The 26,945-nt window shown below is 38.1% G+C and overlaps 1 protein-coding gene across 3 annotated transcripts in view; it reads left to right on the forward strand.

Annotated features, from left to right (window-relative positions):
* The window catches only part of NCK2 (NCK adaptor protein 2), a 94,670-nt gene that overhangs the window by 53,989 nt on the left and 13,736 nt on the right, over positions 1-26,945 (forward strand). For 2 of the 3 annotated variants that reach the window (XM_068925450.1, XM_068925461.1), the window contains one exon: positions 3,702-3,943. In XM_068925450.1, the coding sequence (XP_068781551.1) occupies positions 3,718-3,943 (226 nt within the window). In that variant the 5' untranslated portion in view covers positions 3,702-3,717. Of the gene's footprint in view, positions 1-3,701; positions 3,944-25,367; positions 25,615-26,945 lie in introns of those variants that run through there. The other variant, XM_068925470.1, reaches the window with a different exon arrangement.

Consider the following 26,945-nt stretch of genomic DNA (forward strand, 5'->3'; position numbering starts at 1 on the left):
TGAAAAGTACAACGTCCCTTTGTAGTGAGAAATGGCTGTGTTAGATTTCATACACTTACAATTGTTTGCATCTATTGTATCTATTTTAGTGCTTTTTATTGGTGCTTTTTAAAGTGTAATATCAGTCAATACTATCTTACTGCGATATGAGGCAAAGATCTCTATTTCAGCCCTAGGACTTTGAGAACGAACATGCCAGAAGGCTGTACGCTCTTGGCAGTAAAAGACTTTCTTGATGTGAGTCACGTTAACTTTGGATCTATTTGAACTGGAATATTTCCCCTTAAGTGGATTTTTAGTTCTGCAGTGTAAAAGCAATATAGTAGTGATTTTTCATATTTTGCATGCATGTCAATTTTTTTATAGGATACAAATGTTTTGGAAGGGTGCTCCCCCCACCCCCCCGGCATTTTCCCTGCATCTAGTTAGTCATTTGCTTCTCGTCTTTTGTTTGGCACTCACTTCTGTATGTTGTAGAAGCATTTTGATACAATTAGTTCTACAGTACCCCTTCTGGAGAACAAATATGCCCTTATTCACAGCTAAAGTAATCTTAGCCGTGCAAATGTCACAGGAAATATATTGCCCTTTTTGGGGCCAGTCTAATGATGTAATTGTAAGCTATTTTATGAACTTTAATACCAGTCTCCCCACATTGAAAAACAAAGTCCACACGCGTGCACGCACAGCTTTAAATGTTTAAGTGCCATTGTGTGATGCGTTTTGACCCTTTATAAAAGGACTGGTTTCCATCCCTTCTTGTTCAGGAATGCTTTTGCCATTAAACATAAAGCAGCACCTGCAGTGCTTTACAGAATTGGGTTGTGCATGAGCATGCTGCTTGAGAAACTTGGCTTCTCTGCATTTCTGAAAAAACTACATAGTGTAAGAGGTCTGCTTTCGAAGTGACATCATTTCTCATTGAGTGGCATTTCTACACTTGGAGAGGAGCCAGCTCCAGGCTCCCTGTCCTGAGTGAATTTTCAAGGTCTATCTGGTTGAGGTCACCAAATCCAAAGTGTGTGTTCTCCCTTTGCTTCTGGCCTTGCCTGACATCTTGGAAAAAACTTTGACTGTTATGGCAGGGGCCAGTTTAATGCTTTTGTTTCAAAGGAATAGGAAGAGTCTAGTAGTTTTCCATCAGGCATTATTCAAACGTGCCTAGTGTAATTTTTATTATTATACTGTAATTTAGAAATGTAATTTCAACTTGTTTATATTGTGAATACAACACTTTTTCAGAAGTGGAACTAGCGTGGTTGCAACATCAGCCAACTGCATTGATAACGCCCTATTTCCTAATGTTCTCCATATCTCCAGGAATAGTGAGAATTGACCATTACACAATTGCTGAGATAAAATAAACTGATCTAAATTGGAGAGAGAGATTATATTGACAACACTGGCATCTGGAACGGGCTTGACTGCAGTCTCCCTACGGCTACATCAGCTTATTGATCTGCAGACTATGTGTCTGTTTCATGTGAATCAGAATCCAGGGCGGTTTCATTAGAGGCTCTGTTCCAAAGCTTGCATTCTCCTGTGTCTTTGTCAGTGTCAGACAGGGTTATAGTGGTGTGTTTTTTTTTTTTTTGGGGGGGTGGGGGGAGAGAGAGGGGTAAAGGGCATGATGACTTATTTCTTGTAACATCACCAGTTCTAAACCCTTCCCTGAATAGCTCACAGCCACTTTCAATTTTAAGAATTCTGTTTCTTCTTAATTGTTCAAAACATCAGAACTGGGTTTTGACTTCATCTTGGGGCTGTCAGCTGTGTAAAGTCATCTTGTTTGTAATTACTCTACATTCCTCTGTGTTTTCTGATTTGAAAGTGAGGAGTTAAACTTTTTGATTTCAGTTTCACATTTTCAAAAATGTCTTACCTTGGCTGTTGTGGCAACGTCACGTCTGTGTTGTCCATGATAGATAACGTTGTTAGTGCTTTTTATTTTAAGTGAAGTAACAGATCTTCGGTGACAAATAACTTGGCAACCGTAAAACTCTATAATGATGCTATCTTAGAAACCAAAATGATGATAAAGGGCGGCTGCTAAGTTATACTGGGGTCCAGTATTGTGTTCTCTGATTAGAGGTTAATTTTAAATAATAAAAACACTTTTTTTTTTTCCTTTAAGACACTAGACCGCTGGGATGTCTAATATGTTATTTTCACAACTTATGCCATAGTTAAAGGGAGAAAGTGCAGCTGTGTATGTGTGTATACAAATTGCAGAAGCAATCCTTCTGGAACATGAGGAATATAATTGACTTGCTGAACAGAAAACCTCTTAATGAGGTTTGGGAGTTTTTTTTAATTTTCTTTCAGTCTTGTAAGCTAGTAGGTATCAGATAGTTCACCATAAGGTACTGTACTGTTAAGAATTAAACAACAAAGTCAAATCATGTTAAAAAGATCCTTGGACATTGGCATTTTGAAGTACTGTAGGAGCGGTTTCTACAGAATTGCAATTTATTGGAAATGTTCATGTTTTACTTTTTTTTTAAAAAAAGTATGTACTATACCAGTTTTTGAAATATATTCTCATCTCCCTCTCTCCCACCCCGCTCTGAAAACGCAGTGATTAGAAAAAATTTAAGTAACTTTAGAGAAATTGTTACTAAGAATTTAGAGGACAAAATAGACCGTGCTTTGGTTGGCCTTACAATACATTTGAATGTCACTGTTACTTGCATGGGACTCTCTTCTGTCTTCTTTGCACACTGTTGCGCTCACTTACTGTCCCGGAGTTACGTTGGTCCAGGCCATTATCAGGATGTGCAGGAAACTGTGTGAGGACCCAGCTGCCTTTATGCAGCTGACAAAGAGCTTTTTAGGTAGGTCTTGTGAGTAGAAAAGACTACTTCTTCCGTCTAAAGAGAACTTTGAATTAGCTTAGAGTAAGGAAGATGGACATGAAGCCTGGGGAGACGCAGCCAGCGCTCTTCTCCACCTCATAAGCAGCGAGCAGCTGCCGTGTGCCCGGGCAGGACCGCCGCGAGCTGCTGCTTCCTGGGAGCAAGGGGGAAGCAAAGGCTTCTCCTAAAATGGCAGTCGGGTGCTGCCTTTACAGAACGCTTTCAACAAAGGCTTGCCGAAGACAATGCGTTCTTTTTCACGGCAGAGATTTCCCTGCTGAGTTATATTCCTTATTGAAGTATTTTTAACTTCCTACTTTAAAGAAAAAAAAAAAGGCAGGAGAATTTCTTTCAGGGCAGAAACACTTTAAATAAAAAGCTAGCATAAAGGTTAGCATAGGACTGATATAAAGTAGAATGGAAGGAAAAAATATTTTTTGGACTGTATTTTTTTTTTTCTGAAATCAAAACTATGAATGCTGGATGTGGGATAGTTTTGTAACGCTATATGCAAAAACTAAATGGGTTTTATGACTTAGCCATTGCTAATATACATCTAAATAATATTTCATATGCATTCAGAGGAAGAGAACGTAATACCATATTATAACTAGAATTTGTTACCAAGGTATTATCATATTTTCACGACAGCAAAAGCAAGAAAGGTCAACATGACCTTTTTTTAAAAAAAAGTTCTTTTTGGGATTTTTTTTTTCTTTCTATACGACTTTCTCATTTTTTCCTTTCCCTTTCCTTGCTTATTTCAGAAGAGAGTGTGAAGAAAGCTTTGAGTAAGAATTACATGATGTAATTTATTGATAAACGTGTTTTAATATTTTGCTGCAGAAGGACTCCATGAAAGATGACAGAAGAAGTTATTGTTATTGCAAAGTGGGATTACACTGCCCAGCAGGACCAAGAACTTGACATCAAGAAAAATGAACGTCTTTGGCTATTAGATGATTCCAAGACATGGTGGAGGGTAAGAAACGCGGCCAACAAAACGGGATATGTGCCATCAAATTATGTGGAGCGAAAAAACAGCTTGAAGAAAGGTTCTCTGGTTAAAAATCTAAAAGACACATTGGGTAAGTCCTTTAGTACTTTGGAAGGAGTTTAGTAGAATTGATGAATTTCAGATTGGGAATGTCACGTACACTTTTTTTTTTTTTTTTTTAAGAATGCCTGTGTGTATATGTGTGTTTGTGTTTGGTTTTCTTTTTAAAAAATGCTTGTATGGACTTTAATTCTTAGTTTCAGGTGACATGTTGGATGCGGGAGGGGTGGAGGGTGGAGAGAATCATGAGGTTCATAACCATTTTTCTCACATCTCATACAGCAGAATAAGATTTCATTTTGTTCCAGTTTACTAGTGCTTATGTATTTACAGTGGCTGGAGGATTGTTTTTTCATTGAAATATGAACTGCTGAACCCTCTCCTCTCGTGCCAAGTCCTCTCACGCAAAAATAGAAGGTTGTAAATTGGATTGTTACAGCACAGATATAGCAAAGCTTGATCACTTTATGAATGGAGTGGTATGCTGTGGTTACGTATCATGTCAGGGTTTAGGTTTCGGTGATCCAAGATGTTCTTTCTGCTTCCAAGTTTTTAATACCAGTCTGTTATAGATTTGTATATAAATTCTTCACAGCAGTGTATCCACATAAAGTAGTATTCCTTTGAAAAAGTTTGATATATATCTATATGCCTATATATATAAAAAATATATATTTATATATTGAGATATATTTTTTGAAGAAATATATTTAGAAGTTAGGTGAAATGAATTTTTATTCTTTTTTCCTTTATTTTTGCAATGATTTGTGGTGACTCTGCCATGGTTAAATAACTGAAAAATAAAGCTATGCATGTGGCTAAAATAGATAGCGGATTAAACATAGTGATAAACTGCTCATAGGATGCATATAGAGGCCAAAAAGCTACTAGTGGTATTTTCAGATACAATGATTAAAATAGGAAATGTGTGCAACTTGATGTGTTTCAGAGGCATTGGGCTTTTTTTTTTTTTTTTTGGCATGTGTCCTGATTTTTGCTTGTGTTTGTCAGTCCTTACATAGGGAAAACGTACTCTGTTGCAGTTTTTTTGTAGCAAATACTGACTCTCCAACAGAAAAATGAGAATTTAGGAGTTGATTTGTTAGACAACAAAAAAAGTTTACTTGGAAACAACGTGGTTATAGCTCATGTAGATTTATTTCAGGTGTCCTGTGCTGGTGTTATGCCTAACAGGTTAGGTTTCTTGGTCGCTTTTTCATTACTGTGTTCTCTGTTTCTGAGCTGCCATAAAGTACTTAGAAATGAAGGACTAGAGAATGGGTAGTAGGCAAACAAGGCTATCCCTAAATGTACAACAGTAATATTTAAAACAATAGGCATTTCTCTTGGAATGTAGTCATTAAAATGCAAGAAAACACAACTGTGTCTTTTTAAAGTTGCATGTGAAGAAAGAGCTCCAATTCAGTTAACTAGTTCAAACCAAAATTCCCGTTGTGATTTTAGCCTCCCATTATATGGATTTAACTTGTTGAAAATGCATACATTTTCTCGGAAAGTTGCCTTATGAGCTCATTGCATCTCAGTTGTGATAGTACAGCAAGTGTTCTTGTAAAATAAGGAAACTACACTTCATGTAAAAACATCTTACAGAATCACAGAATCGTTTAGGTTGGAAGGGACCTCTGGAGATCATCTAGTCCAACCTCCCTGCTCAAGCAGGGTCACCTAGAGCACATTGCCCAGGGTCACATCCAGACGGGTTTTGAATCTCTCCAGGCAAGGAGACTCCACTACCTCTCTGGGCAACCTGTTCCAATGCTCAGTCACCCTCACAGTGAAGAAGTTTTTTCTCAGGTTCAGATGGAACTTCCTCTGGTTCAGTTTCTGCCCATTGCCTCTTGTCCTGTTGCTGGGCACCACGGAGAAGAGGCTGGCCTCATCCTCTTGACACTCCCCCTTCAGATACTTGGACACATTGATGAGATCGCCTCTCAATCTTCTCTTCTCCAGGCTGAACAGGCCCAGCTCTTGCAGTCTTTCTTCATAGGAGAGGTGCTCCAGCCCTCTAATCATCTTGATAGCCCTCCGCTGGACTCTCTCCAGGAGTGCCATGTCTCTCTTGTACTGGGGAGCCCAGAAGTGGACACAGTCCTCCAGATGTGGCCTCACCAGGGCTGAGGAGAGGGGCAGGATCACCTCCCTCCACCTGCTGGCCACACTCTGCCTGATGCACCCCAGGAGACCATTGGCCTTCTTGGCCACAAGGGCACACTGCTGGCTCATGTTTAACTTGTTGTCCACCAGCACTCCCAGGTCCTTCTCTGCAGAGCTACTTTCCAGCAGGTCAACCCCCAGCCTGTACTGCTGCATGGGATTATTCCTGCCTAGGGGCAGGACCTTGCACTTGCCTTTGTTGAACTTCAGGAGGTTCCTCTCCGCCCACCTCTCCAGCCTCTCCAGCTCCCTCTGAATGGCAGCACAGTCTTCTGGTGGGTTAGCCTCTCCCCCCAGTTTAGTATCCTCAGCAAACTTGCTGAGGGTGCACTCTGTCCCTTCCTCCAGGTCATTGATGAATATATTGAACAAGGCTGGACCCAGAGCTGACCCCTGGGGGACACCACTAGCCACAGGCCTCCAACTTGACTCTGCGCCATTCACCACAACCCTCTGAGCTCGGCCATCCAGCCAGTTCTCAATCCACCTCACCGTCCACTCAACTAGCCCACGCTTCCTGAGTTTACCTGTGAGGATGTGATGGGAGACAGTGTCCAAAGCCTTGCTGAAGTCCAGCGAGACAACATCCACTGCTCTCCCCTCATCTACCCAGCCAGTCATTCTGTCATAGAAGGCTATCAGATTGGTCGAGCATGATTTCTCTTTGGTGAATCCATGCTGACTACTCCTGATCACCTTCTTGTCCTCCACATGTTTAGTGAGGACCTCCAGGAGGAGCTGTTCCATCACCTTTCCAGGGATGGAGGGGAGGCTGACAGGCCTGTAGTTCTGTGGCTCCTCCTTCTTGCCCTTTTGGAAGACTGGCGTGACATTGGCTTTCTTCCAGTCCTCAGGCACCTCTCCTGATCTCCAGGACCTTTCAAAGAGGATGGAGAGTGGCCTAGCGATAACATCCGCCAGCTCTCTCAGCACTCGTGGGTGCATCCTGTCAGGGCCCATGGATTTATGAATGTCAAGTTTGGACGAAAGATCTCTAACCTGATCCTCCTCCACCAAGGGAGAGTCTTCCTTTCTCCAGACTTCCTCTCTTGTCCCCAGGGTCTGGAATTCCTGTGGACTGGCCTTAGCAGTGAAGACTGAAGCAAAGGCAGCATTCAATAACTCTGCCTTCTCTATATCCTTTGTTACCAGGGCACCCGCCCCATTCAGCAGCTGGGCTGACATTTTCCCTCGTCTTCCTTTTGCTACTGATGTATTTGAAGAACCCCTTCTTGTTGTCCTTGACATCCCTTGCCAGATTGAATTCCAACTGGGCCTTAGCCTTCCTTGTCGCATCCCTGCACACTCTGACAACGTCCCTGTATTCCTCCCAAGTGGCCTGTCCCCTTTTCTGCATTCTGTGTACTTCCTTCTTCTGTTGGAGTTTTGACAGGAGTTCCTTGCTCCTCCATGCAGGTCTCCTGCCCGCTTTGCTGGACTTCTTACTCAGAGGGATGCAATATCTCTATGGGATATAATTAAAAGTGTATTTATTTAAGTAAAGAAACCGAGACATGTCCTAGCATAATATTCACCTTTACCCCTCTGATCGCAACAGAGCTGTATGCTGCAGGGTGCTTCACTTCGCTATGGTGGTGGTGCATGAAATGGTGAGAAAAGAACCTTTCTGGTTTAATGTCTGAACCTTAACTATTGTCACATCTTTCAAACCTCAGCCATCTGCATAGAGATTCACAGATTTTTAAGTTCTCAAAGACTTTTATCATAATCTACTATCTTTTCTATACCTTATTTAATGTTATCCTTGTGTTAGGTATATGTTATTTAAGTCGAGCAGGAAATGCCCATATGTTAAAGACTAGATTTTTCTTTTATAATGACCCTGTGTACCTGCTAAGGATACAGAATTCAAAGCAACTCTCATGCTTTTTTATACTCTTACATCCTGTGACAGCAAGAAACAGCCTAAGTGTACCCAGCCCACAGATGAGCTCAAGTTAAGCTTTTTTTAAAAAAAGAGAAAAAGAAGTCTTAGCAGGTTAAGAATATTCTTACTTTATGGTTTTTAACTGCTGTGAACTGCTTAGTGTAGTCAAACTAATCAGTCTGTACTGTACTCTGCAGATCTGTACAATTTTATTTTCACCTTTCCTGAATCAGAATCCCATGCTAAAATACAGTTTTTAAGCCTTGTCTTGCTGTATAGTAATTTCCTGTTTAGAATAAAGAAAGCATGTGTCCTTCCTTAGAGGACCCTTTGTTTCAGCAAGTACCAAGAGTTTTTTTTTTTTAAAAAACAAAACAAAAAACAAAACAAAAACAAAGGCTTGCCAATAGCTAGACTGTTTGACCTAGTAAAACAAATTTTGAAAGTTTTGCTGTGCTCAGTGAAACAAGCTCTTAAATTCTCTTTATAGAGAATTTGCCTCCACAGACATCTACTTTCCTCTGTCACTCCTTAATAAATTGTATTTCTTTGTATTCAAACGTATTTGATTTGAAAGCACTGGTATCACCTGAGTGATGTAGTGTTGCCTATATGAATGTCCATCGCTATCTACCACTCTTGTAGTCGTCCACAGCACTTACTAGCAGTTGATTTATACTTACTTCCTGAAGTTCAATAAATTCAAGTGTCAGCCATAGTTCAAATCGTGGCAGACCCCAGAAGAACTATTACTATTTAATTAATAGTCTCCTTAGTTTACTGTTGAAGATGCATCAACTAAACAGTGTTTAATCCGTTTAGTGGGTGTTGTAATGGAAGTTTATGGCAATGGTTAGTAGACCAGTATGTCATGTATACAGTGCCAGATCCACTACTGAAGTCTATTATATCTGTGCAGTTCCCTTTGTCAGGAAAACTTTTAATCTCATCAGAGAATGAAATCATGCTTGTTCAGTGGCAAAACTGATTTTCCTGAAACTATGTTGACGGTCGTTAATTGAACCTCAGTCCTTTAATACTTTAATATAATTCTGTCAGCTTTACTGGTGCTTGCCTTGGGGTTCATGGAAGGTTAATGGGCATGTATGTACCTGGAACACACAGCTTGCTGTTTTAAAATATCAGCCCATTTTCAGCACTATCCTACTCTTCTGAAATTTCCATTGTATTTCAGGATTTTTGAAAAAGAACATTAGCAAATAAAACATATTCAGAGCCAGCTTTTATATGCACTGGATGCAAATTAAAAGGCTGATTAACACTTGTTTAGCATACGCTGATTAAAATCAATTAGTTGTGGACTGAAAATAGCTCACCTCAAGTCCCAAGTGATTCCTGCTCATTACTGAAGAGGTATGGTTGTATCATCTTGCATCTCTTCCCAAACAACAGTCTTTTTGCACCATTACCTTGTGGGTTTGGTTTGTTCCCCCCCCCCCCCCCCCCCCGGCTCTTTCCCTTTAAAGGGCTTATTCAGTTGCGCTATTTCTTCTTTTAGTCATGTCATCAGGGAATTTTCCAAAATTTTTAGTTTTCCTTAAGTGACTCTATGAAACTTCCAGATTTGTAATTTTTATTTTGATTGTTGTCTATTTTCATTGGTTTTCTGTTTGGTATATATTACTCCTATATTCTTAAATCTCTTCAGTGAACTAGAACGGACACATAGTTACAATTGTCCTTTTTTAATTATGGAAATCTAAAGTATAGGCCACCTATTAAGTTTTTTAAAATGATTCAATTTTTCATTCCCTTTTTTTTTTTTTTCTCCTTAATGGCATGATACTGAGAGTAAAAAGTTAATGGTAATTTAGCCATTTCAAGTTACTCTGTTCTATTTGCTCACACTGAATGAAATCTGGTAATTTTTACTCTTCTTTAGGCAAAAGTCAGCTTCCAGGCCTGTGATTAAAATTTCATCCTTATTCATTAAAATGAAGTTTAGAATAGTTTCCTTGTACAGTATTTCTTCGGGGGGGGGGGGAGGGCATTTTTTTATACATTTCAAGTAAGTTTTACTAAGCAAGAGACCTCCAACATATATCTTCCAAACTGTAATTTCCTATAATAATTATTCCCATGCATTGGAAGGTTATAAGCAATTGTGATTATTATGTGATTTGAATGGGTTTTTGCCAGTGCCACCCCCAGTGCTACCTCAGAGTTCTTTGTCCACAGGATTCCTCTCCTGCAGCAAAGGAGGCCTATGCGTGCTGGGTCATCTTTGTTATACTGGATAGATACATCAGCTGAAGAAGACAAAAACAAGTTAAAAAAAAATTATTTGTTCATATAAGCAAAAAACTGCGTTTTTTCATCTCTTTGCAAATTAGTATCCTTGCAACAATGCAGCTTCTCATACCGTGGCATGCCAGAGGTGACTGAGGAGCGTGATCAGGAAGCACTGGGCCATTGCTTCATCTGAGTCCATGATTATCTGAACATCACTACTGAATATGAGGCAAAAGTAGTTCATAACAGTAATTTCTTAAAGGTGTCCAGTGGTACTCCCTTTGGTAAAGAACCACAGAAGAAAGCCTGAGGACGTTTTCGTTTAGTTTTTAGTATTTCTTTTAACATATGCCCACCAAAAGAAAGACTGTATATTGAAAGGTAAGAGAGATTAGGCACCAAGAATATGGGAGAGGTTTGCAAAATGCTTAGAAATGTTAGAAATACATTAGAGATGAGTGTTGGTAATGATGGGAAATAACAGCAATCTCAATAATATTTCCCAGAAGTGTTTAAGTTGATGAGAGACTCTTCAGTTTTCTTCTTTATTAAGATTATATAAGTCAGTAAAACATTTCAGTAATTTATTAAATTTAATTCACTCAGTATGCCAAATTTTCACATGGAAAGTAAGTATTGCCAAATGAGATACAAAACACAAAAAAAGTCTATCTTTACTGCTTGCATCAGGGTTGACGCACTGTGGAGTGCATTATTTGATAAGTGTTTTGAGTGTATTGGACTATTTCCTGGACGTGTGAACCCTTGAATTGTTTACCTGTGTCAATTTGTAGATGCATGCATCAGTTCCCAAGTGATGCAGTATACATATAATATTTTCACATATTTATATGAAAAGGTTTTCTCACATTTGTACTTCTCATTTTCCCGTTTGAGAGCATTTATTTTTATCTGAAACATCTTTGGCCTTTCTGGAAGCTGCCAGAGGAGGGTGGCTCGCTCTCTTGCAGTCTCTGGTGCACGCACGCTCTCCCTCTCTTTCTCACTTTTTCTTTTTTTCTTTTTTCTTTAAATCTATCATTTAATAACAAGCAGAAATACAGAGTAGATCACTTTTTATTTTTTAATGCATTGTTGACTTCCCTTTTAGAACAAATATTTAAACTCTAAGGTATTGCAGTCATAGTTCTGCATGGTTATAAAATTTTGTTCTGCAGATATGTCATCAACCTTTGCCTTCTGGTGTGTGGGTGGTGCTTTTTGTTTTTGTTGGTTTGTTTTGATTTGTACGTGGCTCCTATTGTCTCCGTGCCCCCCCCCCCCCCCCAAAAAAAAAGAAAAAAAACAGTGGTCAAACTTTGGCAGTTCTAGTATGGTATGTCAAACTCTTTCCTTTTCCCTATCCAGATTTTGACAGATGCTGGGAACAATTCAAAGGGTTGTCAAGTAGCACATGCCCAAGAGTTGTTTTCTGTGTTCTGTTTGGTTATTCCCATTCATACTTGGAGCTAGTTGTGGATATGAAGTCCATATCCAAGATCTTTACTGATGGAGAAGGAGGCATTCAGCTTCTGGGGTAACACTGTCTGAATGGTCATTGCCTGTCTTTTCTGGTCAGCCAGTTCAGCCACAGTGATTTAGCCAAAATATCTTTAAAATTTTTTTCCCTTCTTGACTGAAAGGCTTCAAAAAAGGTCTACTGCATCTGTAGTTAGTCATTAATTATCCTCCCTTAAAAGTTTGCTATTTTATTGACTTGTTCTAGCTTCCATTTGCTGAGGCTCTCTTTACCTTTTTCTGCTAGATTCAAGAGCTATCTGTTAAAATATTTTCTTTTTTTAATATTACACTTTAGCATTCATCAGATCACTTCTAAATCTTTTCTTTAGTACTGCAAATAGATTACTTCCCAAGTGCTTCAGTAGTGAGATTTACTTATGAGACTCTAAATAATTGTTGCAGCTCTTACTTTTCGCAGTTCTCGAGCACTTTAAAAAAAAAAAAGTGTCAGAAGTATGCACAGTATTTCAGCCACAGTCTTGGCTGTAGTGCGAATCTTCCATACTATTTACTTGATAAATCTCTGTTTATTCATCTGTGGACTGCCTTCCCTCCATTAACTATAGTATCATAGAAGACATTAAATTGATAGCCTGCCAATACGATCAAATACTAGTTTGAGAATGTTGTTCTTAATTAGCTGTTTTCAGTGTTAGCGTTTCCTGGACACGCTCTGCATGTAAAATTTCCTATAGAATCTAAGAATGGCGGAAATGAGAGCAAATATGGCATCATTGTGTGATGCATTGTTATATATCATGAGCCCCTAAACCTCATAGAGCTCATTTTAGTGAAAATAGACATACCTTATGAGACAGCATAAGTTTTTTTAATCTCTTTAGAGCTTTGAGTTCCAAATGTTGTTCTATGACTCTTCGAAGCAGACCTATAATAAATGATATTCTTTCCACTCAAAGGCAGACATTCAATAAATTTGAATGTTAGGAAAACCGCATTACTCCTTGAACTGTCTACAGTATGTGGCTACTTGTCAAGTTATTTATCATCTGTGAAGGCTGAAAAGAAGTAATTGTATGTTCTGTTGTAGCCAAACATCTCTAGTTGAAATTAGCAGTAAAATCCGCCTGGAGGAGTTCAACATAAAGCATTGGCACAACAAAAGTATTTCTCCTGTGTCACTTTCTGTTGCTTTTGTGCTTCATATCGTGTCATAAAATGGGGGCGTGACTGTAGTGGAATGTCTGTCATGTCTCTTGGAACCCTGGATGAGGATAAATCTGTCTGTATTGGCACTTGTAAACAGTAAATATACAAGAATTTTGGTTGTTGGCTCATATTTATGGAGAGAAGGCAGTGGAATTTTTTTTCCATATGCTGTGTATTCATATGCAGTACAAATTATTGTTAATTTTCCTAGAATCTGTATGTTAAAAGTAGACTATTCCATAGTGAAGTTTGTTCAACAAAAGCACTTTTACAGTTATGCCTCATGCTGCTTTTTAGTTGTGCTGATCAAAATAAGCATACTTATTTGCAGAGGGTGAGGACAAAGGCATTGCCTGTTCACGGATGATGAAACTGAGGAGCAAGGCTTTGTGGTAATGGTAGAAGCTGATGGGGGATGTGTTTAGGTGTGGTGCAAACGTCTTTTGTGGTTTTAAAAAGGGAAACTGGAACAATTGTGTTTCTTCTACTGTCACAGTAATAATAAATCAGTCTGCCTGGATTGCTGTCATGAGATTCTTGGAAAGGAGAAATGGGAGATTCTCACATTGGGAGATTCTCACATCTCAACGGGAGATTATGTTCCTTTCATTTCTCTCTGGAACATGCAGAGTTAGGTGGGACCAGTACTGTTACCGCTGGCACAGTAGGTGATTTGTATAAGAAGGAACTCAACTGTTTCACTGTTCTTGGAAATATATCTGCCTCATGTTCATCATCTTACCAAGATTTGTTTTAGCAGCTATTTTCAGATAATTTATGATCATTTGAAGATCTGGAGATATATATTTAGTAGCAGTAGCTGTCTCTGTGGAAAATGGTACAGGAAAATATTGTTGACATGGTAGGGTCTACCTTATCTTACTGTCACTTTGAGGTGTAGATACTGGCAGAAGAACTTACATATTTTGAATGAGTGTTGTTATAATATTATGCATGTAAATAATAAAAATAAATACTGAGAATAAAAGCCAAACGGACAAATTTATGGTTATGGACCTAATACATGCCTATACAAATTTAAATAACTTCTATACAAATAAACTATGTCCAATAAAAGTAGCATGAAAGGTATTGAAGCCCCTGCTTTGTGCAACAAAAATCAGCCTTTCCCAAAAATGTTATGATTTCTAAAGGAACTCGTGCTTAAGAAGAAATCTGAAATTGCAGAGCAAGTTAATGCAAAAAAGTCTCAAACTTTTTTTGATTACCTGCATTACCAAGTCTTGAAAGCAGAAAAAAATCTGTAAATATTCTGAAGAATTTATGATACAGAGCAATACTTCTAATGCTTGCAATGCCAGATATAGGACAACTCTTTTATCTGATTATAGGTGAAAAGCCAAAAGCAGTACTGAAAGGAGAACTTGCTGCTTGGTGCAGCACTCTTGAACTTCAGAGCTAGCTGATCACTGGAACAGAGCTTTGCTGTTCTTGTTCTCTTTTTCCTCCCAGTTTGCAATTGCATATGTTATATTCTCTCTATTGAAAGGTTTTTTCCTTTTTTTGGTGAACTATTAGTTGGGATGATTACTTAAAGGATTTGCTGTTTTAAGAGTTTGAAACAAATGTATAATGTAAACCATGATGTACAATGCCTTTCAGCAGGTTATATGACAGCTACAATCAAATGTTGCGAGGCTGAACAGTCATGTTTATGAATGAATGAATTTGTCCTTTATATTGCATTAGAAACCTTTGTAGTAGGTACTTCTTTCTTTTCCTTCCCTGTCGTCATTCCCCCCCCCCCCCCCCCGCAATGAATGTGTGTGCGCATGGCGGTACAATCTCACATTTAAAGCTTATAGAACAACCCTTTATTTTAGGCATGTTTTGAAAAGATAAAGCAATTGCCTTAACTCATTGGGGTCGCATGGACTGGTTTCTTTAGCATTGCAGCCCGAAGCTGTTGCCATCTGCGGATCTTTTTACCTCTGCCAGCCAACTAAATTTCAACATGGATTAATGTTTGGCCTTAGAGTAAGCCCAAAATCAGATACCAAAGTAGTTCTGTAGATCCCTATTAAAAAGTCATCTTGTTGCCCATAGCTCTCCTAAAACCCTATTGCAGTCATAGAGACTGAGCCGTTAGCTCTTTTAGTGTTAGAAGACTATGTGTGTTCCCTCAACTCTTTTGATGTTTCATTTTTCATAGAATAAAATCCGTTAAGCAATCTGCTAATTATGTCTCCTCTACTGAGAGAGCGGAAATAGTACATTTCTCCAAGTGGTGTCTTGCAGTGGATTTTGAGTTGGGTTTGCTTCTGCCCTGATTTCTCTCAGGTCCCTGAGAGTATTAATAGCCCACAGAAGAAACCTAACTTGGGCTGCAGTGTAGGCTGCAGCACTGCAAACTATTGCCTGATATGGATACTTTCCGTAAGCATGTACTGTTATGTGCCTGTATTGAAGGCACCAAAATACTTAGTCACAGGAGTTCCTCGGGAAGTTTTTCTCTGTTCTGCTTGCTTTCTTCCTCTGCTTTAGATTCACATCCTGGCATATTAAGTTGGTAGCAGAGAAGAAACCTGCACTAGTAACTGCTTTTGCACTATGCATACCTTCCGTTTGGTGTGTGGAACTGTATGACTCTATAGGGACCAAACGAACATTGCTGGCAAAAGTCTGTGGCCTGTGTATTGAAATACAAGGAGAGTGCAGTCTGGGCCACCACTTCTCACAGAACCAGTCACCCAAGGCGGGAGAGGAGGCACTTCGCTGATAGATAGTGGCTGTTCTTTCTCCCATCTTGTCGTGAGAGGATTTCCTCTCATCCAGATACGAAATCTGCAGATAAGCAATCTCCAGTCTGCATTCCTAAAGGATTCTTTCGATATTACTGGATTACTTTCTGTTAGGACCTCAAGCTGGCTAACACTGCGTTTCCTAGGGTGTCTCAGAGTCTTAATTTGTTTCCTTTTTCTCTGCGTGGGCCTACTCAGGTTCCCTTGTTTTCTCTTTCTGAGTTCTTCTGAAAACCAGAACAACAGGGCCATTCTGTGACATGTTTTCATACCCCACAAGCAAACTGAACTGGCATTTATTCCAAAAAAATTGAGTATATTCTCTTCAGTAGCAAGCAGGAATGTTTACTCATAACTAGCTTTGTGGTCTCAGCAAAGAGATTAGGACAGGCACCACTCTTAATGTAAATGAGCGGTCGGTTGGACTAGCTGGGTATTCAGGGGTGCTCTTTCTACTCAATGAGTACTTCTAGCTGTATTCTGACCCAGAAAATTGATTTAGGACTTTGGCTACAGACTGTTTAAATGATACACAATTATTGCCATCAATCCTATTTAGCAATCTTTTGCAGGTTTAAATGAAAGAAAAAAGGAAAACATTTTGAAACAGTGAAAATGCTATTCCTGTTATATATGAGGTCTACTCTTTTAGAAACATGCAAGGTACTTTTTTATTATTTACTACTCATTCATGAACCTGTTCTCCAGAATAGCAACTAAGTTTATTACTGTATTATAAATAATTTTCTTATCAAATTTTAATCTACAGAAGAAGTTGTTTGGGTTTGTGGGTTAGGATTTTTAGGTTTCGTGTTTTGCTTGTGAGGGCCGAACCCCACAGTTGAGTCTTGTTAAACGAAAGTTTTCCCTGTCACTTGCTATCAGCTTCCTGTCAGTGATGGAAAGGTCTATTTCTGCATATATAGTTGTTTAAAAAAAAAAAAAAAAAAAAACACTAGCAGCCCTTGATAAATGAAGCTAGGGACATTGCAACTTGGAGAGGAAGTTAGTGGTGGCAGGGGGAAAGGAGAAGAAAGAAAAAAAAAAAAGCATAGCATTTACTTTGCTTTTCTTTCCTTAAAGTGGGCTTCAATAAAAATGCACAGTCTATGAGATATTTCTAAGTGCTCTGATATCTACCTAAGAAAAAAAGTAATAAACACCTTGAATTTTCTTGTAGTTAGCACTTGAAAATATTAGAATAGCTTTGCTGTTCTAACCTTCCTGTAAAATTGCTAATGACTTTACATCATGCTTCGTTTTGGTTATGTCTCCATGTTTTGGTATAGGCCAAATGAGATTTAAAGACAAGCTGACCATGTTAGATTCATGATTCACTATCTTCCCTGTTTTAAGTGTACTTTTTGATGCTAAGAAATTCCCCTTCTGTAGTCAATGTCTGTATCATTGACTTCTTTTCTTGGAACTGAGGGACTATATAATTCATGCGTTATAACTTACTTGATTAGGTTTGGGCTTGATGATCTGAACTTTAATCTGTATTGGTAATAACTACTAAGTCTTTCACCTCTCTACTTAGGGATTTGAGAGGATATTTGAACAAACAATAAGTGAAAATATCAAGCTACTATTGTATTCTCCAAATCCAAAACAGAATTACTCTTTTCACTTTTCTTCAAGGGTTTATAAATTGAATGGTCGCCATCTTCCATTCACAGTAGTCTACTTTGTATATTCTGTAATGAGTGATCAAATGGCTCATGTTAGAGAGTTGGATTTGCATCCAAACCTGTCCTGTGCACCTCTTTTTTAGATGTCTCACATGTATATGAAAAAAATATTATTTATTTTTCCATTAAATGCAGGGGGAAGACAGAGGAAAGGTAAGGTGTTCTGTAATTCCTGAGGCATAAGAGCATGTACTGGGGCAGGCACTTTGGAGCACCTCATGTGCATGTTGTGTGGGTTGTTTTGTTGATTTTTTTTTTCTTTTTTTTTTTTGGGGGGGGGGGTCAGTATTCTGACCATGTTTTCAAAGGAGAGGTGAAACTCTCTGGCTTTTCTTCTCTACATCAAGGGAAACAAGGCACTGGGATATGCTATACAGCTACTGTCCCTTCTCCACATACGTTACAAATCTTTTTTTCCTGAACCTATTGCTCAAATGATAGGGGTACCTTAGATTTAAAGTAGTCTTGGATCTGATTAGAAACAGTAGCTAACCTAACACAGATTGGCATAAGCTATAAATAAAAAGGACCATATACTGAAAAGCAGAAAAATCATACACTAGCAGGAAGAAGGAAGAGAAAATACAGATTTTGATTACTTGTTAAGGCATTAATAACTACCTAAACTGGAGTAACAAGAGCTCCCCGGACACTTAATGTTGTTAATCTGTTTATTACTGAAGAATTTTATTTTCTATGTTACAAAAAAAAAAAATTACAATACTGAATTAAACCTGTGGGATGTTGTTAATCAAACTTCTATAACTTGACCTGGTTATTCTTATCAGGCTATCCTATAAAATCCAGCTGAACATCATTAGCAAGTTTACAAAGTGAGTGGAAATATTTTTAAGTGTTCTCTTTATTTGAAGGCAAAGTTTATATATTGAAAGAAAGGTTTCTTCACTTTAAGTTCGTAGACAGAATTTGGAACCACAGATCTTGGTAACTTGAAAAACCCTATTAATTTTATATAGCTGTTATTTGAAACTGTGATAGCATTTTTCCTGTTTCTTAGGGGATTTACAGCTCCAAGGTCATTCTAAATGCACTCTACGTTCTTTAATCTGCTTCCCTTTTGCATTAGGGTAAGAATATATACGTGCGAGACCATTGACAGAAGCCTTAGGATTGTGTTTGACACCTTTGGAAAACTGTGTTTGTATAATTCCCATTAGTGCATGTTTTAGTTAAACCTCTTGCTCTAAAATGCTCTGGGTACAGGAAATTCATTATCTAATACTGGAATTTGAATATACTTTTCCTCTTAGCAAATGGGCATGTTTTAACACAGTTTAAATTACCGGATGTAATGCAGTAGTTGTTTTTAATGTGGTTGTTGGGTTGATTTCTTACAGAAGCCTCGATACAGGATAGCGTTTGACCTGTAGGAGACTTTCGCAGTACTTTTTGCTGTATCTGAACATAGTGATAAAGCAGCCTGGTTGTAGAAGTGTCAAAATTCCACTGTGACATTAAAGAAGAGCTTTCTGATTTATTCTGGTGTGTCTTTTCTTGACAGTGAGCTTCTTAAAGAACATACACAAAAAATCATTATTAGGGCTGCAAGGCTTCATTTCTGTATCAGAAGTTCGGGTGAAAATTTCTGAAATTTACAGCAGAGTACTCTAAAAAGTGTTACTGATGATGTTGCTTCCAAAATGTTGAAATTCTCAGATGGATGCTTCGCAGCTGAACACTCGTTGGGAAGTAGTACGTGTAGGTCGTTGGGGTTGAGGAAGGAGTGGGAGGTTCCAGACTGACAATGTGCAAAAATGTTTGTGATTTTCTTCCTCTATGTAAGAAACTTTACCTTCTCCTAAATTCTTTTTTAATCAAGCAGCCAAGACAAGTTAATATAAAATTACGTAATAGTAAATAATGTAAAGCTAAATTAATGTGTGATCTCTACATCTCAGCTGTCAAGAAGTTATACATTTACCTCTATACTGGGGAGGTTAATATAATTAAACTATTTTGTGCTTTCTCTTAAGAATTTTCCTGAAAGAAGTTAGTTATTCCTTTTTTAACACAATTCACGTATATGTCAAAAATATACTGTACGTTCTGCCTACTTACTATTAGCTGTCTATATTAATATGGACTTATTCAAATTAGGGATTGAATAACTTATACTTTTTTTGTTTACCAAATCGTTAATTTTTTTAACTACATATGTGTGAAGCTGAATGGAATTTCAGTTTTATCAAAATGCACAAAAATCATGGTTTTAAGTACTTTATACAAAAACTGGCTAAAACATTGAATGAATCTGTTAGCTTTCAATACAAATGTATTTTGATAAACTTGCTTGTTTCTGCTGCATCTAACACAAAGCAGTGAATCAAATGAGGATTCCCAGATACCTTGTCTTTGAAGATTTTAGAACTACTAGATCTTGTCTACAATATTTGGGTTTATATTTTGGGGAAAGAAAACCTAATTTTTCATCCAGCTGAAATAAGTTTCTTATATAAGTCACTGAACCTTAGTGAAATGATTTAAAAAAAAAAAAAAGAAAAAAAAAGCTACTCTTAAAGAGATGACTGTTGTTATTCAGTATTTTAACATGCTGTTACTCTAGGTATTTATATGAGGAGTTCCACTAGTTCATTCATTTGATTTTCTTAAATTTTTCAGCCGTAAACGTGTTTTATGTGAATCTTTCTTCTGTTTAATGCAAGTTATTTTAATACAGTTATAGTGATGTTACATCTTTAACTTTAGACTGCCTAATTTCAATTTGAATTTTAATGTGTTTTTTATAGAAGAAAAACAGAGTTTATTTTTAAAAAGTGATTTTCATACATTTATATTTATATTTATTTGTGGTGACTACTATGACCAGATTTTTTACTTAAAGCGTTTTAGTCTAAAAGTAAAGACAAGAGTTGAGAAGTGTCAAAAGTTGTGTGAGAAATTTTACAAGGAACTTAAATAATGTTTTTTGTTATTATTTAGAGGAGAATGGTGACTTATTTAAAGAAATTTCAGTTTTGGGGGTATTTTTAAGGCCAAGAGATATCCTTTATTTAGTTATGTTTTTTCCCCCTGTAAATCTTTCCAAATTGTCATTCATAATATATTGAAATTGTGTGTGTGTGTGTGTGTGTGTATAATGTGTGTGTGTGTGTGTATATACACATATAAAATAAGTGAATTGTGAATATAAATATATTTATATTCATAACATATTTAAAATCTTTAATTTGATATGCTGCATGAGAGTTGTGGCTGAGTGGATAAGATTTAAGGCAGAAGTCTTAAATTTTCTCCGTTCTTTTCCTCCTGTCTTCATATTTTCCCTTTTGTATATTAGATCAGTTTGATATTGAATAGCTGTGATCTAAAATCTTGGTTAAACAGCTTCCTGAAAGACCTTGTTATCAAGTTGAAATTGTGAAGCTGGGAAACAGTTGCAATCGCTTGAAATCACCCAGTCACTCAGTTGTGCAAACCAGGGTACCAGGTACAGCTCAAGACCAATAATGGTAACTGGGGAACCAGGGAAAATTTATGTAGTTTTGCTCATGAATCAAATTTAGGCTGCCTGATGGGACTGCACTGACTTCACTGAAATTATGCCAGTTAATAAGGAGCTTTTGACAGGACTTTGCTTAACAGGTTGATTTGGGATACTGACCTGAGTAGAAAATGAGTCTCGAAAGAAGGCAGGCCAGTTGCCTTGGCCACTTCGGGGCTGAGCGGGAACCAAGAGCTGGAGAGCCAGGGATCCTCAGTAACCTGGTCTTCCTTTCAAGGTGGTATTTCTGTTTCAGGAGAACTTTAAAACATAAAATCATCCACAAAATTTAGAGAAATACAAATGAAACGCACTGTTTTCAATCCCCGTTTGTTTCTGATTGTATGTATAAGCAATGCTTTTAATTCACATCTAATAGTCATTTCTGTGTTTTGACTAGGTAGTACAGCATAATTTAATTTCTTAGTTGAGAAGAAGCTTGCTGTACTTCTAAATAGGCGATGAAAGAAAATAGCTGGCAGCATTTGATGCACTGTTAATTCTGGATATCTTTTTGATGACCCTTTTCATACTTCAGTTTGGTTTACAGCTGTATAATCGCATGACTGGTGGAAGACTAATTTCAGCCATAAAGGGATACACACATGATATGAAAATCAATTCTGACTTCGGAGCGTAAATATTGAGATATTTTCTTTTATAGATATATTTATATACATAGAAGGCTGATTTTTCTAATTGCTGTGGGGAGAGGAAAGGTAGCAGCATTCCTCAACAGCATTGTTATTGTTGTTTATGTAGGCTTAGTGACATTAGTTACCCCAAAAGCAGTACGGGATATTTGAGAGGGACGCTATCTAGGAGAAATATAGTCACTTTACAGAGGAAGTAGTTTCTAAGTTTCTAAGAACTTGGTTGTTTTGAGCCACTTCTCCTGGCTCAGAAGAGCCAGGTGGTGGTGTTTTTTTTTTTTTTTTAACTTTTTTGTAGTTTGAAGGTTGGTTTACTTGGAGCAAAAAATAGAAAATAGTCCATCTTTAACTGTTCTCATATTTTTATGATAAGTTGTTGGAGGTTCCCTAAGTAATCATTTCTGGGATTTTCAGTGACTTCTGAATTGAGGAATTTCTGTTTCAGAATTTAAATTGTTTAGCGTGGTCATAATGATTTCTCAAAGCCTAATCTTTAGTCTGTCAGATAGTTTTCCTGTATTGTAGCTTTTTATGAAAGACTCTTGTTTAGATTTTTTTTTCTGTGAAGTTTATTTGATGCACAAGTAAGCCTAGAAAATATTTTTGCCCTTGATTTTGGTATTAAGATCAGACAAGTCAGACCTAAAAATAACAGATTACGAGAATTTAGATGACTCTAGTTTTACTTACCAAATGTTTTTCAAGGTTTGACTTTGGGTATTGACTGGCTGACTCTCCTGATAAGATCGAAGCATGGAAAAGACACTATTTGTGGTATCAGACTAACAGTTCCTTCAGAAAAAAAATGCAGCTGTATTAAGTCCATTTAAAGATCTGTAAAAGTCTGTTTAAAGTCTATAAAGATATTTAAAGATGCATCCAGATAAAAGATATAATAACATTTAGGCACCGGTCTTGAGCAGGCTAGACAATTTGACTGCAAAAATTTTCAGTGTTTAATACATGTTATTCTTGAATAGGAGTTAATAAAATAAATGTATTGATTAGCCTGAGGATATGCATTATACAGCCACATCAGTGATTCTGTTCTTTCACCTCAGTGGAGGAGCAAAAGCAGTTAAAATACAAAATGTGATAACTCATAAGTGCCAGGGAGGAATACTAGTTTGCCGGAACATGAAAAGACTTAGTCAGCCTCACTAAAATTAAGGAAATATATCTGCTTTGTAAATGGGCTTTTGTCTGGCAGAGATACTACGGAATATAAACCATAATTAGAAAACGGAATATAAATCTGTAGAAAGGGATATATTTACTACTAGTACACAAGTGTTATGTATGCATTTGAATGCACATTCTCTTTCTTGTTGCTGTCTCCTTAGCACTGCTGCAAGTAAAGTGGGTGAACATGCACTTTCTGAAGTTGCCTTTTTGGACATACGTGCTTTCTTTTGTATCCTTTTGAGGCTTGATAGTGTAAATAGTCCCTCACAATGGTACTGTCAACATTTTTCTGTTGACAGATGCAACAATCTCCAGCTTTCCTTCAGTGCAGTACAGTAGTGAGATACATCATGCTTGTGAACGTATATAGACTGTGTAGCAGTTTACAGTTAACCTGAATTATGGTGAGGTGTGGTTTGTTTGTTTGTTTATTTGTACTCTCCATGAATGGAGGAGATGTTCTAAATCTAGTGGTTAGGACAGTCCAACACAAAATAAAACTAAGCTTTAAGACGAACATCTGCTCTGTTTAAATCCTTATGTCACGTGGCCAAGTGTTGGTAAAAGATCATACTTTTGAAAAAGATTGCCTTCTGCAAGTGTTTTTTGAACTGAGCGAGAAGTCTGTGAATATCAGAACTGCCGTCTGATACCTCGTGGCTTTGTGTCCAGTGGTTGATTGACACGGTGGTGTGTAGGAAAGTCGCCGTTCCAGCAAAAACTTCTCCCCTGCTGAAACGTTTAAGGTGCATTTCCTGTGTGGGTTCTGTGACGTGAACTCCCTCTGCAGTTCTCTGTGTTGAAGGGGCTCTTGCAGAGTTGATCAAGAGGCTCAGAAATTCAAGACAAATAGGCAACGTGATCACATAAATTCATTTTTCATGTGCAGCCCCGCTAAAAAGATGGGCAAGGAAAAAAAAAAAAAAGAAAAAACAGCTCTTCTTTTCTGAGGGACCTTAAAGGGTGTTGCATTAAAGGCTTTTATTCAGAACATATGTTTTAAAAAGATTTTCTGGCACATAGCGCAATATATTTCATAATGAAAGCATGCTGAGTGTTCTCGAGCTTGTCTTTTTTCATCCCTTCAATAGCTTTTGAATTAGTTGGCTAATTTTAACCAAATTTGACAGAGGGGGAAAAAGTTTTAAGGATAACTAAATGTTTCTACCGTAGCCAGAACTATTCATAAAAATCAGTTAAGTGACCTTTTTTGAGTGCCTTCACTGAAAGCAGAAGGAGGAATCCTTCTTCTGTGTTGAGCAGCAGAAAGCTGGATAGTCGGTGCACCTGTACTGTGTGGCCTGTCGGTGTAGGGGAGGGAGCTGAAGAAATTTTCTGTAGGAGCTTAAGGAACATGAGGGAAGGTGGGAAGTGTTGGGGGGAGAGGGTGGTGGAGGTGAGCTGGAAGATCTCTGGGCACTGCGGGACCTGCGGGTATCCCTGCCTAGTCACCAGAACTAACAGGGCATGAAAGGGTGCAGAGCTGGGCTTTTTCACAATGGGGACCTAGAAGACAGGAAGCAAATTTATAGGAAACAGATCTTCCTTAGTTGTGCTGCTCAAAATAACAATCTATTCTTTAAAGCTGCAATTAAGAAGAAAGGAGGAAGGTACTAAGCAGTGTGGGAAGCACGTTTCTCAGTCTCCCTAGAAATAAACTCAGGGCCAGAGGATTTGTTTGGCTGCAGAGAAAAGATAGATTTGAAAAGAAAGATGTCTTCTGTGTCTGATTCTCCTAAAATGATGCTAACCAAATTTTTTATCTTGACAATGTATGTAACTATAAGTTAAACCTACTCAGATTGCATGGCAACTTGTTTGTAGGAAATAAAATTAACTAGTTTAGTATGGGTCAGTTGTAGATTATGTACAATGTTATTTCTTACAAGACACCATAAGGTGAAATAGGTTTTCTTCTGCTTCATAATTTATCTGCTCCCGCTCTTTTTTCCCTTCACTTGAAAGCTAATCCACTGCTTTGGGTTTCTGTTCACAACGATTAGTTGCATTACAAAGGATTATGGCCTCAGGTGAGCTTTAACCAAGGAGAGTGTCTGGAATACGAGAAAATACGGTTGTATTTTAATGAAAACAGATCTCACAATGAAAGGAGGACAATAAAAATGCCAAATTTATGACTGCAATTACAAGTATGTTTGACTCTTCCAAGTGTGACTCCCGAAGTACTTACATGTTTTGCTTTCTAGGAAGTTCTTATGTGGGTTTCACTCTGTTGAGACATAAGAATAGGGATACCCTAACAAATACGTAATAATAAATGTTTTTATTAGTAGCAAGTAATTTTTATTAGTAGCAAGTAACTGCAATGTTTACTTTTCCAGGGGTCACTATTGTAGCTTGTACTCTATATTTTTCACCCTTTAGGGAGTTCTGATTTTGTCATAGAAGCACACAACAATTATAGTTGTCCTAACTTTATTCTTGCTTGGCCGTGACCAGCCATCCTACTAAATTATATTTTTAGACTAGTTTCCTACGGAAATGAGGCTTATACAGTCATGCTGTCTCTGTCAGCTGTCGTTTTCCATCCATCTGTCTACCCTTGATAACTTGGCCAGTTTTAACTAAATTTGATGGACTGGTGGAGATAAATTAACTACTTTTCTCCAACTTGGTGTCTAGGAGGGTCATTGCTGGCCTCCCTGCTCAAGGGCAAGGCAGGGCAGCCTGCCCCAGCTCTTACCTGGTCTGGGGTCACAGTGCTGACAGGCGGCAGCGAGCCAGAGCCTGCTTGCCCGCTGGGCAAACTGCGGGAGGGAAGGCAATGCGAGGGCAGCCTCGGTCTCCTTTGAAGGCACTTCGGTGATTGTAGTGGGGAGCCGAAGGTATGAGAGAAACCTGAGGGTCCCAATGCAGTCATACGGTAAGGGGGGCTGTAACTGAGGATATTGCAGGGGGTGGCGGGGAGGCAGAGGAGGAAGACGGCTCCAGGAGACGTGAGCCAGAAGGAGCAAAACAGGAGCAGATTTCCTTACTTCTGCTCGCAGAACAATTTGTTTCCTGTTCTGTCATAGAACTGCTTATGAATGCTGTAACCTCGCAGAAAAATGAGTGTTAGAGGATGATGCCTGTGCCCTTCACTGTGTGTGGCTGCAAATGGGTCTCTGAATTGTTAGTTACCTTCGTCAAACTGGTTAGAAACAAAATCTCTGATGCGTGTCACTGCTATTTCAAAAGTCTAATCACTAGTTTGCTATCATGCTTGAAGTCTGGTCACATGAAGTGTTTAAGCTCAGACTGAAAAAGATCTGCAATTGTTTGCCCTTACCTGCAAAGAAGAATAGTGAGGTTTCTGGATTTTTCCAACTTTGTTATGGTTTATACTTTGAACGAGGGGGATGGAAAGGAGTCTTTAAAACATGCCAGATATGGTGCTGGAAAGTTTGTGGGAAAAGGTGCAGCTTGTTAGTCTCCCAGGGAGAGAAAAAAAAGAGTTCTTAGATGATAAACTTGGGCTAAATGTTTAGTCACCTCTATCAGACTCTAGACATTTTTTCAGAATTTTTGTTTCAACTGTTCTGTCAACAAACTTTTCCGTAGATACTTTTGTTTATGGCATTCTCTTCTCACAGTTCATCCCTGTACTTCATAGTTATCTCTGTGCCCTGTTTTTTTAACTGCTTGTCTTCTGGCCAGCTACTACATCATCATCTGCCGATTCTTTGGGTTTATTAGTTTTTCTGCTGTACAGCAGGAATTTCAAGAAGTGGAGCTGCATATCTCCTTTACAAAGGATGTCAAAACCTAAGCTTTTAATTCGAAAGATTTAACATTAGTGTGGGGCTTTATGTAGAATGAATCTGTCCATTGAGATATGATTGTTTCGGGTTTTACATGAAGTAATAGCAAGCAATTCCCCACCTTTTCTAACAAAAAGACCCTTAAATCGTTTTTGTTTATATTATCCTAATTTGGTGTTCCTTAGTTCTGCTGTTATCCCTGCTAGTCTTTTGGAAATGTTTTCTAAATTGATGAAAAATTCCAATCTTGGCAGAGAACAGACCCCAGACAACTTCCTGTGGGAGCTTGCTTAGAGTAAAAGTACTGTTTTCCTGTGATTGTCTCTGCTAGTACAATAAGCTGGTCTCTGTCATTTCGTCTGAAGGCGCAGCCACTGGTTCTCAGCTCAAATGATGTGGTTAGGGCTAGATTAGCTGGATGGCAGCAAGCTCCGACAGGAAGCAGGTAACTACT

The sequence above is a fragment of the Struthio camelus genome, chromosome 1, assembly GCF_040807025.1.
Source record: "Struthio camelus isolate bStrCam1 chromosome 1, bStrCam1.hap1, whole genome shotgun sequence".
Lineage (NCBI taxonomy): Eukaryota > Metazoa > Chordata > Aves > Struthioniformes > Struthionidae > Struthio > Struthio camelus.